Source organism: Myripristis murdjan, chromosome 12 (assembly GCF_902150065.1).
Source record: "Myripristis murdjan chromosome 12, fMyrMur1.1, whole genome shotgun sequence".
Classification (NCBI taxonomy): Eukaryota; Metazoa; Chordata; class Actinopteri; order Holocentriformes; family Holocentridae; genus Myripristis; species Myripristis murdjan.
In genome coordinates, this window is record NC_043991.1 from 31,156,383 (window position 1) to 31,170,511 (window position 14,129).

Here is a 14,129-nt window from a genome sequence, read left to right on the forward strand (position 1 = left end):
TGACGTGTTCTGACAGACTGAAAGGGAAACTCTGGCCAATCGTAGATGCATCTACAATGAGCCAACAGTCTCTGGTTTTCCCTTTCCTGTTACATGATGCACTGGTGTTTATTGTGGTCATTCTGTATTTGACATGGTCGTTTCAAAGGGGTCTCTTAACGTGATATCTGAATGTCTAGGGCTTATTACAATGTATTACAATGTGTGGGTGTAGAAAATGTAATTTAGAAAGTTTTAGTAATATTCTTAATTGTAATACTCCTCCCATTAATATTTGATATGTATAATTTATTTTTTCTTCTCAGGAGCACTACTTAAAGTATTTAAGAAAAACTGAGAACTTAAAACATAAAATGGCACAGATATACAGAACATATGCACAGAATGCATTAAAATAAACAAATCAAGGAATCGTTAAAAGACTGGAGGAAAGCAGACTGATTTTAAATAAAACAGTTTAGTTTAGTTTATGATTTTTTTTTTTTTTTTTTGGCATTTCTGCCTTATTTGACAGTCACAGTAGAGATAGGCAGGAAAGGCAGGGGAGAGAGAGGGAATGATGTGCAGCAAGGGACCTGAGGTTGGATTTGAACTCCAGTTGCTGTGCTGGGACTGAGCCCTGGTACATGGTGCGTGCGCTTTGCCAGTGAGCAACCGGGGCGCCCTCTAAATAAAGCAGTTTAGATTAAGAAATCAGCTGCAGGCACATTATGGGTGACTGAGAAATGTGAGACTTTTTTTTAACAGACTCAACAGAGTCAACCTCCTTAATTACTGCAGGTTTTAGTGAGTGATGATGACCTTTTTTTAAAAAAAAAATTACTATATTATTATAATGGTTGTATGTAATTTGTAATATGTAATTTTTAGGCATGACAGGTTATGCCCTGAGAATATAACAGGTCTTCAATTACCTGGTTGAATGAAAATAAGGGCCCCATATGGATTTTTTGTTTAGGGCCCCCAGAACTTTGGGCTGGCCCCTTTTCTGGGTCCTGGACTGGGAGGGGAGTTCATAGCCACACACCCGATACTGCTGAACCTGGAGTCTGCTTGAGCTCAGCCCAGACCAGCCAACATGAGCCCATCCAGGGACTCCAAACCAGCAGGGGGACAAATGGGAAAAAGGAAGGGGGGAAAGTATTATTCTTTGTATATTTATCTATGTTTTTATTAATCTATTTATTAACTCCACCAGTGGAGTTTGAGGGGAATTGTTTTCACTCCACTCAGTTCTCTCTCTGTCTGTTGGCTGTTAGCAGAATATCTGTAAAGGTTATGATCACATTGGCATGAAACTTTGCAGACAGGTTGGTCATGGGGCATAGAAAAACTGACGGCCTTTTCATGTTGATTAGCGGTGATAAGTGGGGTGTGGCAATGGGCATGGATTCACATAAAGAGGCATGAGGGCATTGCTTTTTGTCAGCACCAGCACAGACAGCTGGGTTGAAAAATATGCCATTCCCCTTACACTTACTTATACTGCTGATAATTGTTCTTCAAAAACAATTCTTGAAGCCAGCAGAATTAGCTATGGATTTGGGTTCAGTTATGAAAAGTGCATGCAGTTAAGCCTGGTTGATTCTGGAGGCTCTCTTTGAACACAGGCGATCAACAAATTTTTATGATTGTGTACCCTGGGGTGCGTGTGTGTGTGTGTGTGTCTGCATGTTTGAGAGCATCTTTTGTTAAAGACTTTTTTGTGTATTGCACGTGTCCACCGTATGTTTGTGCTCTGAAAGGACAGACAGACAGGTCAAAATGAGAGATGGAGAAAGAGCGAGACATGTCTCAGCACCCCCAGGACGTCTGCTCTTTCTGAGCAGCTGTTGTCTGAGAGCTAGAGGCAGCACTGCGGCGCCCTGTCAACTCCTTCTCCCACAGAAGTCCCTGTGCATGCAAAACAGGCACAGACTGCTCTCTCTCCTTGCCCATGCTTAACCACCTCTCTTCGCATCTGTAGCCAATATAACAAGCAACTCCTCATTTTCTCTCCCTCTGAACCAAAGTGTTCATTCAAATCTCTTTCAAGTCATCAAACATGGTGTGTTCAGTAATTACTAGACACGCACAAACACTGCATGTTGCAAGTGTACAATTTCACAGGACATTTCAAGGACAGGGTCTTCTATAGAAAATAAAGGTTTTTCTGACAAGATTTACTGTGTATTAGATGCATCAATGCTTACATTTCCCTGCACAAGAAAGTGATTGAACATGTCTCAAAGTGGTTGACCTGATGTTTCTGGGCTACACACTTCCAAGTGCCCTTACACAGGCTTGACAGGCTATTCATATTTATAAAGATTAAATTGTGGAATCGTGGTTGGGCCACATTGTATATACTATCATGTCTGTCATTCAAACAGCATTAGCTGAAGGTAAACATTACAAAAAGTGTATGGTCCTTAAGACACCCAGGTCTCCTGTTGACATTGTGTCACCCTGCTTTTCTTCACTTCCAAGATCCAGCCATATTCACTGATCATGCTGAAGGAGTTTTACACAAAAAGAAAGTCAAGTCAGTTTTATTTGGCACAGAAAACCAATATGTGCCAAAGAGCTTTACAAAACTAGGGAGTTAGAAAAACAGGAAAAAAAGATACAGAGCATGACATACCAGTGGTACAAATAAGAGTTAATACAAGAGTGTGGCTAAAAGAGGGACCATGCAAAAAACATTAATCTCAAAATGAGAAGAGATGATTTATGCCAGATTAAGCTAATAGCTATTTTGCATCTGCAGTGCTTGGGCAGGTACAGAGCAATCAGCAGACACTGACAACATTCATTTACAGTACTTGCAACACCATCAGGGCAGTTGATAGGAATTCTGGGCCCCCTGAAAGAATATCGGTGTGGGTCCCTCTACCCCATTCATTGCCACTTTTTTAACTGTGTGTGGGCCCTAATGGGCCATGGGCCCTTAGAATTGTCATCACATTTCCCCCCTATATGCCAGCACTGAACACCATTACATATAGTCTCTACTGCAATGACAATTATGCACACAAATCTGACATATTAATCTAGTACAAGTATAGAATTAAAATTCATTTAAAAAATAAGAACTGTGGTGATATTCATGTCAGCATGTCCGGTTCTTCAATATTAATGTTTTCAGTGTGTGAAAAAGAATGAAAGTTTTAAGCTCAGCTGGGGGTAAAAGTTTGCGATTGTGAAAAGCAAAAAAAATTAACCGGATTTAAAACAAGTTTTTAAAAAATGATACGGCTGATTTGATCTTTCAGGGAAAGCTATTTCACAGTCTTCATGCAACCATCGTCATACTGAGAAGTAAAAGAAAAAAAATCTATAAGCACCATAAAATGTACACACACACACACACACACACACGCACACACATGCGCGCGCGCACACACACACACACACACACACAAATATTTACCACTACGATCAATATAATAAAGCATGTCAGGTCCTCTTAACACCAGCTGTCTGAGAGAGAGCAAAAAACTGTTACCTTTCTTTGATAACTTTAGTCAATAGTCACAAATTGGTGCTGCAGTAGGTTTAGATTTGATAAAATGCTACCACCATGTGGTGTCCCTAAATACTACACATAAAAAAAAAACCTCTGTCAATCCTGTTGAATTCCCCTTTAGTATTCCTGTGACTGTGGATAGTTTTATTTGTCTTTATTTGAGTACATGAATAAGGTTTTCTCAAAGCTGGAAAACAGGAAGCAGGACTAAAGTCACCAGGGAAATTGATATTTTGGACACTAGAAAGCATCTTGAGTGATTTTCTAGGCGTATTGCCATATTTTCATAGTGGCATTTGAAGTACAAACATGCAAGAAAGCTCATGTTGCTTAAAAACTCATGTAGTACACCAAATCCAAATCCAAAAGCCTTGGCACTCCTCCTCTCTTCCTCTCCCTCTCTACCATTCCTCTCCTACCAGGGCGTAGCCTGGAGGGCAGGAGGGGAGGGCTGCAGAGGACAGGGTGGAGTGTGCTGTGCCAGCTGTGTTCCTGCTGTACCTGCGTGCCATGCCACTTACCAATCAGTCATCATCCTGTGTGCATCCTGCTTTACCAGCTGCACCGAGCCTGTTACTGTAATTAGACTTCCGTGTGGTGTTGCACTCCATCTTTGACAGGTTATCACTGGTGTTCATTAGGGCCCGAGCACTGGAACAGTGCGAAGCCCTATTGTTTTTGCTTCGTTTTTTCTTCTTCTTCTTCTTTTTATTATTATTACGTCTAAATAACCCTTAATTTGCCCCCCTAAACATGCTCCAAAACTCACCAAATTCGGCACACAGGCCAGGTCTGGCGAAAAATTTGATAAAATGGTCAAACAGACCCCCAAGGTGCAAAAATGGGCTCGGTAGCGCCACCTAGGCACACAAAGGCAGCCCCTGCAGCCCACAGGAATGTGCTAGAAAGACCAAACCAACGCCGAAATGTAGGTCTCATCAAGCCCTACAATTCACGCGCTGACACCCCCGACCTAAAACCAACAGGAAGTCTGCAATTTGCGTTGCAAAGTCACGTTCTCGCCCAAAATGCCGCCTTTGAACAAAATCTAACTCCTCCCAGGGCGTAAATGCCAGCGGCTTCAAAATTGCACAGATGACTGAGGACACAGTGCTGAACAAAAGTTCTGAAGGATTTCGTCATTACTCGATTACTTTGGATTTTATAAGACCTCCAAGTCAGAGTGACCAGAGCCAAAACCTCATTTTTTCCCATGGAGTTTGGTGTGAAGAGGCTGACTTTTGGCACTAATTAAGCCCCTGGAGTCTAAAGTAAAAGTCTGACAGCTTTGAAAACTATGCAGATGGAAAGAGGACAAAAATTCCTACAAAAATATGTAGTTTTCATGTGGATTGGACCAAGTTTGTGGGAGTTGTGAAGAGTTTTCAAACGTTTTTGACTCTGGTGTGCTCTGCTCTGCACTCTGCCTGGACATGTGACTCACTCTAGCTGCCTCAGGAATGCGCAATACACACCCATTGTAAGAGCTCAGAGGGAGCAGAAAACACTCTCAAACTAAAACTGCCATAACTCCAAAACGGTAAAAGATAGCAAAATCATGTAAATGGGAGATTTATAGATCCGAGTCTCGTGACTCTTTTAAGCTTTGAATCAAGTCTGTAACTCAAACGGTGACCGAGCTGTGACACCTCAAAAAGGTGTGGGTTTTCTGGATTTCTCCACTGGATTGAATGAGGATTTCTCTGTCTGCCTGCATTTTGGTGTGATCATGACACAGCTGCCAGTACTCAAGTCAGTCACACACTACGACATGCTAAGGGCGCCATCTGCTGGAGGGGCGCTGCTAGTGGCCAGAGGGGCACCAGCAGCGAATATACTACCAGTGGGTTTTTGTTGGCGTCGTGTGTGTGTGTGTGTGTGTGTGTGTGTGTGTGTGTGTGTGTGTGTGTGTGTGTGTGTGTGTGTGTGTGTGCGCACGTGTGTGTGTGTGTGCACGTGCGTATGTGTGTGTGTGTGTGTGTGTTTGTGTGAGTGAGTGAGTGAGTGAGTGTGTGTGCCTGCATTTTGGTGTGATCATGCAGCAGCTGCCATTAGTCCTGTCGGTCACACACCAGGACTTCCGCGGCCTTTCAAAATAAAAGCCCAAAACTTTTTCACAATAAAAGCACCGAAAAATACCCTTAAAACTGGCACAAACGGACAAATTGTCTGCGCTTCGACACGCGTGCCGTCCCCGACGTGCGCGGGGGGGCGAGGGCCCGTCCAACGCTGCTTGTTTTGTTCTTAGCTTTGTTCCCGCCTGTTTGCCTGTTCCTGTTTACCTGTGTATGATCCAGATTGAAAAGTTCAATTTAGCCCCCTGCCTGCCAGTGTTGTACCATTGCCTGATTGCATTGATGTCTGTGAATAGTCATGTGCCTGTCTACAAGGAAATTTGGTATGTGGTTGCACTGGACATCAAAAAAAATACTGAGCAGTGAACATATGAAAGACAGCTGAAAAGTTAGTAGGCCTTCAATGGTAGGTTCCAACGAAGCTGACCCTGTAAATTGAGGGAAAAAAACAAAACCAAGATAAAAAGCATATTCAAGCATCTTCAGAGCAATGTAAAAAGCTATTCTTTACAGAGGAAAACATTATCCATAAATAAATAAGTTATAAGGTCATCTAAATAAAGTAAACCATGTTATCCAGCACCCTAGTAGAATCCTGTCTACTGCAGATAACCTTATCTTGTTTGGCAGACTAATAGTCAGGTGTCTGAAAGTGGTTGTAGTAGCTTATGTTTTTTTGTTTTTGCCTGTGTTGTCATTTTTCCAGTTTTCATTTGACAATTAACATAGGCCACATTGTCCACATTGTACATTGCAACAAACCATTCTGCAAATTATGTGGGTATACTAAAGGATTCACAACATGTAATCAAAAGTTCTTGAATTTTTGGTTGAAACACCCACTATGATGTTCTGCTTCTGTGGCTAACAAAGTTGTCACCATTCACAAACCACAGAACTGCTAATTGGCTGTGCAGAGCAAACGCTTCCCTGGGGACTATTTTCCTGCAAGACCGTTTCACTCCACCCAATTTCAAGTCATCAAAACACAACAGTGCTTATGAATTTAGGAAGACTGATGTGGACGACTTCATTATGGTGAAGGAATACTGGTGGAATAAATGGAAACCAGCAGCTGAATAAAAAATGATGAATAAAAAAGAGAACTGCTTTGTTCGGGAAAAGATTAGCAGCAACCAAAAGTATAACATTTTGTCGATATTACACTAAACAAGCAAAATCACTGGTGTGCTGTTTTAACTTACATACATCCAACACATCTGGCTGTTGAAAGATTTCCATGGTGAGATACAGGAATCAAAACAAGCCCATCATACAAATCATAATCCCTTATTCTCTTTTGTTTATTTTATGTTTTGTTTTGTTTTTTTTAATTTGAAGTTGTGTTGATGATGAATGATGATAAATCTCAGTGTGGTCACCCCAGGGAAAATGCTCTAGCTTTGTGCATTCCACTTGGCCAAAATGCATCCTTCCTTCACCTTCCTGTCCTCAACTCTGCCCTGATTTGCCATCCAAAATGAGCCACCATCATTAGAGATGTTCCAGCTGGTTGACAGATACATGAAGGAGCCTTCATGCTTCCTCTTGTCAGCTGTGTCTAGAGGATACAGGTGTATCCTCAATGTGGAACTAATGAGTGCAGATAATGTGCAATGTGCCTTTATAAGCCTGCTACCATACTGTGAGAAATGCGTAGAAAAAATAAAATTCAACAGTGTTAAGTAACCCAAACTACTATATCATACACTCATCAAAGACAATGCAGGATATGTTGCTAGTATCACGTGTGCCTTAATCCAGGTGAGCATTCCTTCAGGCCCAATCAAGAGATTCACTGTTATAAACTACATACAAACATCAGGCTACGCCATCATAAATCTACAAGACCATGGGACAGGGAGCAACTTTCACCAGGCAGCTGCTTTCACTTTTAGGGGGAATGGGAGTAGGCAGGTCATTGATGTACTATAATTAAATGGGCACTTTCCTTTACTGATGTTTCATTAAATTATACAGTAGGCCGGTGTGCTTGGTGGTGATAGCCTAAATCTATATATTTTTCAAAGAAACATTTTCCAAGTGTGATTCCTACACAGGTTCTGCATTTTGATTCAGAAAGGCATCATATTTAATCTTGAACTGTCATCATGCTGTGCGTTTTACTGCAAGAGTGAAGTCGGTTGGTCAGCGGGCCATTACATCATCCAGAGGTCTGCTGTGGTAACCTGCGTGGGATTATAAAGTCAAGTGTAGACAGATTACAGTGCACATTGTATAGCTAATCAACAAATTATGCCGTCAATCCGGTTCTTCTGCGACAATGTCTTGTGTTACCAAGTTGTCTAAATATCCTGTGACACTATCCAATGACACTGTTCTGAGCGTCTTTCTTTGCTTGAACATATCGCCTCTCTCCTGCTCTGTTAAATAAAAACACAAAACAAAAACAGTTCACAGCAGGCGCCATTGCTGAATAAGTGAGTAAGTCTGCATGAATAATGCAAACTGTAGCCTGTTGGTGAACAGTGGCGTCAGGACGGTAGTTGCGGAAGTCGGGCTGCACTCAGAGGATGAGTGTTTGATCGAGACTTGCCAGGCGCCTCGGGGGGAAGCGGAACAGAGGTGTGACTTCAGATCTGTTCCGAAAAAAACATAACACCAGGTTGGAGATGGACTGTATAGAAGCATGATCTGAACCCACGGCGTTCCAGTTTGAGCAGCTCAGGTCAACAGCAGTCGCGTTTGGACGGTTTTTGGTGCTATGGGCGCGTTCCAGTCTGCACCTGGCCACCCGGACTACCTTGCTTTGGCGGGGAAGACGGGCTGTGAGTAGCCTTCACTCATTACTGTGCTTGTTTGCAGAGACACTGCAGTGGCAGCTTCCTGTCTGGAATGTCCTTTGGCGCAGATCATACTGTGGCTTTAAGCTTTTTGTGTGATTTTCAGATCCCATCTGTCGGACACTGATGTACAGTTTGAAAAATTGAGCACGAGTGCCCAGCACCTCTGTGTTATGTTGTAGTGGGAACATCAATCACTCTAAGATAATTTGATGGTCATTACAAGCTATGAACAAAGTCATGGTGAAATGTAATAGTAAATATACAGAACCTTCTCAATATAAAGATAGCCTATATTGCCTTTTTGAATAGTAACAATAAATAATTGACACTGCAAGATGGTTGAAAGATATCATCTTCAGTTGATGGCTTATATAAGTTTACAGAGTAAGTCCCAATTAATAATAGATGTGCCTCTGCTTTGAGAAAACACATGCTGAGAGAAAGCTGTGTGTAAGAAGGGAAAAGCCTAGAATAGTTATTTTTTGCTCCCCCTACACCCTCATGTGCCTCATATGACTTTGCCAAAATGTATAATTTCATTTTACCCATAACCTTCCATTCAAAATGTATGAATAGTTGCACAGTGACAGGGCAGTGGCAGGGTGCAAAGCGAAAGGGATTTCCATAAAGTATTCAAGTTTGTCTCTGATGTGAACATTGCCATTTCCATTTGCTTCACTTTAGGCCTAGATTTTCAATCCACATATGTTTGAGGTGTTTGGGATCTGCTTTGGCTGCACAGGGTTAATTAAACAGAGAGAATGCTCATCTGTTTTTGTTTATGTTTTTCTTTTAAGCCAGTCCGTCTTTTCTTCCTAGTTTCATTAGAACAGATTGGAGTCCTCCACAAACGATTCAGGCAGCTGAGCCATGATGAAGAGACTCTGCAGTAAGTATAGACTTACCAGTACACCTTGATGTATGTAAGTGCCTGAAAATATGCTGTCATGTATACCTTTAAGTTTCAACATCAACCTCCATTTATTCTTTTCATTACCAAGTGGATGTAACATTTTCATGTGGTGTACATAAACAAATAATTTTCTTTTGAAGAACAAACCTGTCTAACAGGTTCTGCTTCTTAACATTTGTGTATTTGCAACAGCGTCTCTGACACTATGGAAGTACTGCCACTCCTTAAAATCCTTTATTTAATTCCTCTAGGAGGGAAGATTTCAACACAATTCCAGATCTGGCATGCAATCCAATCCGTTCCCAAATCATAGAGGCCTTCTTTGACAGAAGGTACGGTAATGATATTTAAATCTGTTTTAAATATTCTTGACTTAATTGCATAACCTATTTCCTCTTATGCTTGCGTCTTGTTGCACAATAAAATAGGCACACAAAAAATAGAAATAAAAAAATTAGTGTGTATAGTCTCTGACTATACACAGTGTAGTATGGTGTGTTAGAAAGTTAAGGAATTGGATACATATTGTAGATAGAACTGCATAGCTGGTAAGAGTGTGTATGTAGTATTTTGATTGGATCTTTCTGCTTTTCTGAAGAAACTTCCGACAGAATGATGAGGGGACAGTTCAGGAGATTGGCTTTGAGGAGTTCCTGGTGGTTATGTCCCATTTCAGGCCTCCATCCCAGCACATCACTGAGGAGCAGCGTGAGAGCGTCAGGAGAGAGAAACTGAGATGTAGGTCTTAAGACAGATTATCACATGCTTAACATTATCTACGGCGGTTTCATACCACATAAAATACTTGAGATCTCTGGAAGTCTGCAGTGGTGCCACCACAGTGTCAAATTGATATCCTCAGGCTCATCCAGCCAAGTAATAGTTTGTCATTTTTCTCTGCAGTCTTATTCAACATGCATGACACAGACAATGATGGAACAATAACCCTTGAGGAATACAGACACGTAAGCTTCTGCTCAACAACACATCTGCATCTTCACTGTCATTTTTTTCCCCCACAAATTGAGATTATTGAGTTATTTTTAAGGGGTGGGATCACTCTCAGTATTAATGAATGGACACAGAAATATTCACAAATTTGTTTTGGGGCTTATATGTTAATGACTCCACAGAATTGTTTTAATTGCTACAAAAATATTTATCACTGTATTTTAATGTAAAAGAAATCTACATATAAAAAATTAAGGTTCACAAATGTATATCTGATGCACATACAAATATGTCTTGTTTCAAATGTATGTAATAGAAATCTACAAATACATGCATTTCAAAATATATAAAAAATTTTCATCAAAAACTTTTTTGGATATTGTTACATTTATATATAAACTGCTGAACCACATTTTACAAACTCAAAGAAATATGTGTATGTGCATCAGAAATACATTTGTCAATGTCACTGGTATATAAATCCCAAAATATATTTGTCAAAAATCACAAATTTATGTAAATGTAATATAAAAAAAACTCTAAAATTCTGAGATTATACAGTCACAAATCTATGAGAAAAAACTCAAAAACTCTGAGATTATTAAGTTGAAAATTTATGTAAAAAAAGAAAAAAAAAAACTCGGTAAAATAGTTTTTCTTCTACTGTGGGATTTAGTCAGAAGGAATTCCTGGTGATTTTAGCCCAGAATCACAAAAGTATTATCAGCAAGTATTTTTCCAACTTTTTTTCCTCATAAATTTGTGATTTTAGGTTTTTTTCTTGTAAATTTTTGACTTTAATCTCAGAAATTTTAAGCTTTTTCTCAGAATATTACCTCCCTCCCCTGGTTACATATTTTTTTTCTCCCTACAGTTGGCCTGGTATGCTGCTGTACATCTGAGCATTTTCATCACCACTGAAAACAAAATTAAAGCAACTACAAGGTGTTTTTAATTGGTTATGAAATTGTGTCACTTTACTGATACCGCTATATGAGCTACATAAGGAAATGAGACCGTCACTGAGAAGATCAGTCATTACTGCATAGTTATTCTAAATGCCTGTCTCGGGTCAGTGTCACTGCGGAATCAGAAAAAAGCAATTTACTATGTGCGATCTTTACCACAGTGCTATACTGGGGCTAGGGGGCACTGTAGCAGCATCCCATGTGAAGGATGTTTTTGTCATTGCCTTGTGGTCACTTGTATTAGCCTTATCACTATTTTGTTGAATATTCTTTCAGTCAGTTCAATCAAAAACTACATTTACATTGAATGTGCTATGTGCCATAATCTGCTGTCATTTAAAAAAAAAAAAAAAAAAAAAATAGAACCTTCTTTTAAAGTAACTCTGATGTCATGAAAATCGACAATCAAGGTGGTGGTGCTCATGTCAGATGCAGTCTTCATTCTGGGAAACACTACCGCTTTTGTCCACAGGGGCTGCCAATATCAAAACAAAATGAAAGTTCCTTGTAGTTGCTTAAAACTCCCAAAAAAGACTTTGGTTATACTAAAATGTTTAATATTAAAAGTGATTTGACAAATAATTTCACATTATGTGAAAATTTGCCATGGCCTGTTTACTTAAAAACCTGCAGCTGGCTGATTTGGCTCTCTTTAATATTCCAATTTATAGTGACTAATACTTTGCCAATTTTACATATGCAGTACTCAGAATGGGGCTACAGTAATCTGACTAGGTCATGGTAATTGTTAGCATGGTAAACTGACAATGGCTGAATGTAGGCTCCATTGTGTTTTAAAATAATGACACCACAATCTTCTGCAGTTGGCTTTTGGACAGCTCCATCCAAACTGCTATGGGTTAAATGCCTTGTTCAAGTCCATCTGACTAGAGGTTGATAAGGAAGGAGAAAGGGCTTGTAATTTTTCTATTTTTTCTGGCCCAGGAATTTGAGTCTGATTATTCATTGCTGTCATTGTTCTGCCATTAATCTGTAATTTGTTTGTATTATTCTCTACTTCTGGGTAGGTGGTAGAGGAATTGTTATCTCATAGTGGGGCACTGGGAAAGGAAACAGCTAAAGGCATTGCTGATGCTGCCATGTTGGAGGTGGCCAGTATTTCGATGGGTCACATGGTAAGGCTATTTATCTCACAGTAATATTTTGTTTGATTGTCCATGAAAAAAAATAGCAATTTGCTTTTTCTCACCTAGGAACCTGATGAATTTTATGAGGGAATCACATTTGATCATTTCCTCAAGGTTAGTATACAAAATAAGTCAAAAGATGTGATATAATATCTGCATGCTTTAACTATTTTGTAAATAAATTGTGCCTTAAGTGTTTTTAGAAGTGTGGCTATACCTAATATGGATTCGAATTAGTGGAAAATTAAGGTTACTTTAGAGTGACCTATTTTTGAGAATGTTCAAACCTTCAAATAAGAAGTGAACAGTACCACTTTGAAAAAATAACACATCATCACTAATATGAATGAATAAATAATGAAAGAAACCTCCTTTGCAGTTACTGAAGGGCTTTGATATTGAATCAAGAATGAACATTCGCTTTTTGAATATGGATACAACAACCCTGTGCAAGTGAGGTCCTACACATTTCTATGCAAGAATGTCAAATGACCTGAGGTTGTATATTTATGCATATTTATGTTTTTACGACTCTTTTTGTTTGTTTGTTTGTTGAGTATTTTCCATCTGGTTGCCTCTCATAGCATTTCCCTCCCTTCCTTGCATTGAATATATGCCTCAGTTAAGGTTTGGATGACTATGCAAATACAGAAGTTTTCAGAAAACATGTATACAATGAATTTAGCATGCTCATCCTTTTATGTGGTATTGCAAGCAATAATATGAGATAATCTGTTCAATACCAGTGTGTTCGTTGCTGGATAAAGCAATAATCATGTATCTAGGTCCTGAGTAACAGACAATATGATTATGTGCATGCAAATGCATAGTTGCAAAGACACTATGAGAATGTTAATGTTGACATTAATGACCTTAAATAATCAGGGATATATATTATGTCTTAAAAACAGGTTTTGCACTGACATAAAGGAGACAATAATGTGAAATGAGTATCATCAATCCAGTGTAACAACTACAGCACTTTGCAGTGTATTTAAAAGGTTGCATACTCACACACTTCCACAATTAAAGTCTCTGAAACAAAACTAAGTTTGCTTCATGATGTGTACTTTGCTTGATGATGTGCACTGAAATGGGAATAGGAACATGCAAGTTAAACAGTGGGAATAGGCATCACATTGAATTCAGAGATGATAATTATGGGTGGAGTGGTGGGGGGCATAGAGGTACTTAAAACTACAAACTTTGTAAATTTGATCCTTGGGAGAATCCCCACAGCTGAGCACACCAAGCTTCATGAGAAATGTAAAAAAAAAAAAAAAAAAAACTGCACTGAGTGAAAATTTCTTGATTCTTGAAGGTAATGCAGGTCCAGAAGTATTTTGAAATGCTTCTTGTTTTGCACCGTTTGATGGTCAGTGGGGGACATGTGTAATGATATTTAGCACCAGGCCAAATTAATATAATCAGAAAATGTTTTCTGAAAGCTACCAAAATACTGGTCTGGGAATGATAACTTGCCTTCCCAAAAAAACAGAACTGAACTAAAAGGCAAACCCTACCCAACAAGCAGTTAGCATTTATTACACTTTTTCTCAGTGCATAAATTTATTTTCCAAATTCGTGACATCATTGTCAAAAGTCCAAGTGCAATGAGTGCAATTCTCAAGAGTAAAATTTCTCATAACACTAAGGCTAAGGCTTGTCTTTTTCATTATTATTATTATTATTATTAGTTCTCCAAAGTATTAGTAGTTTATTCATCAAGATTAATCATTTGTCAGAGTATAGGATATTT

General features: G+C 39.3%; 1 protein-coding gene across 1 annotated transcript; it reads left to right on the forward strand.

Annotated features, from left to right (window-relative positions):
• Nucleotides 1-8,113: 8,113 nt before the first annotated feature.
• On the forward strand, nucleotides 8,114-13,560 carry tescb (tescalcin b). The gene is made up of 8 exons (XM_030065374.1): nucleotides 8,114-8,372; nucleotides 9,210-9,279; nucleotides 9,555-9,635; nucleotides 9,902-10,041; nucleotides 10,207-10,268; nucleotides 12,251-12,358; nucleotides 12,437-12,484; nucleotides 12,750-13,560. The coding sequence occupies exons 1-8, from the start codon at nucleotides 8,309-8,311 to the stop codon at nucleotides 12,825-12,827; spliced, it is 651 nt and encodes a 216-aa protein (XP_029921234.1). The 5' UTR covers nucleotides 8,114-8,308; the 3' UTR covers nucleotides 12,828-13,560.
• The last annotated feature ends 569 nt before the right edge of the window (nucleotides 13,561-14,129 follow it).

Excerpts from the sequence above, each read along its gene's own strand:
- tescb (XM_030065374.1), top strand. The coding sequence starts at position 8,309 with ATGGGCGCGTTCCAGTCTGCACCTGGCCACCCGGACTACCTTGCTTTG. Across the intron at positions 9,280-9,554 it reads CATGATGAAGAGACTCTGCA|GAGGGAAGATTTCAACACAA; the intron begins GTAAGTATAGAC and ends TAATTCCTCTAG. Across the intron at positions 9,636-9,901 it reads GAGGCCTTCTTTGACAGAAG|AAACTTCCGACAGAATGATG; the intron begins GTACGGTAATGA and ends GCTTTTCTGAAG.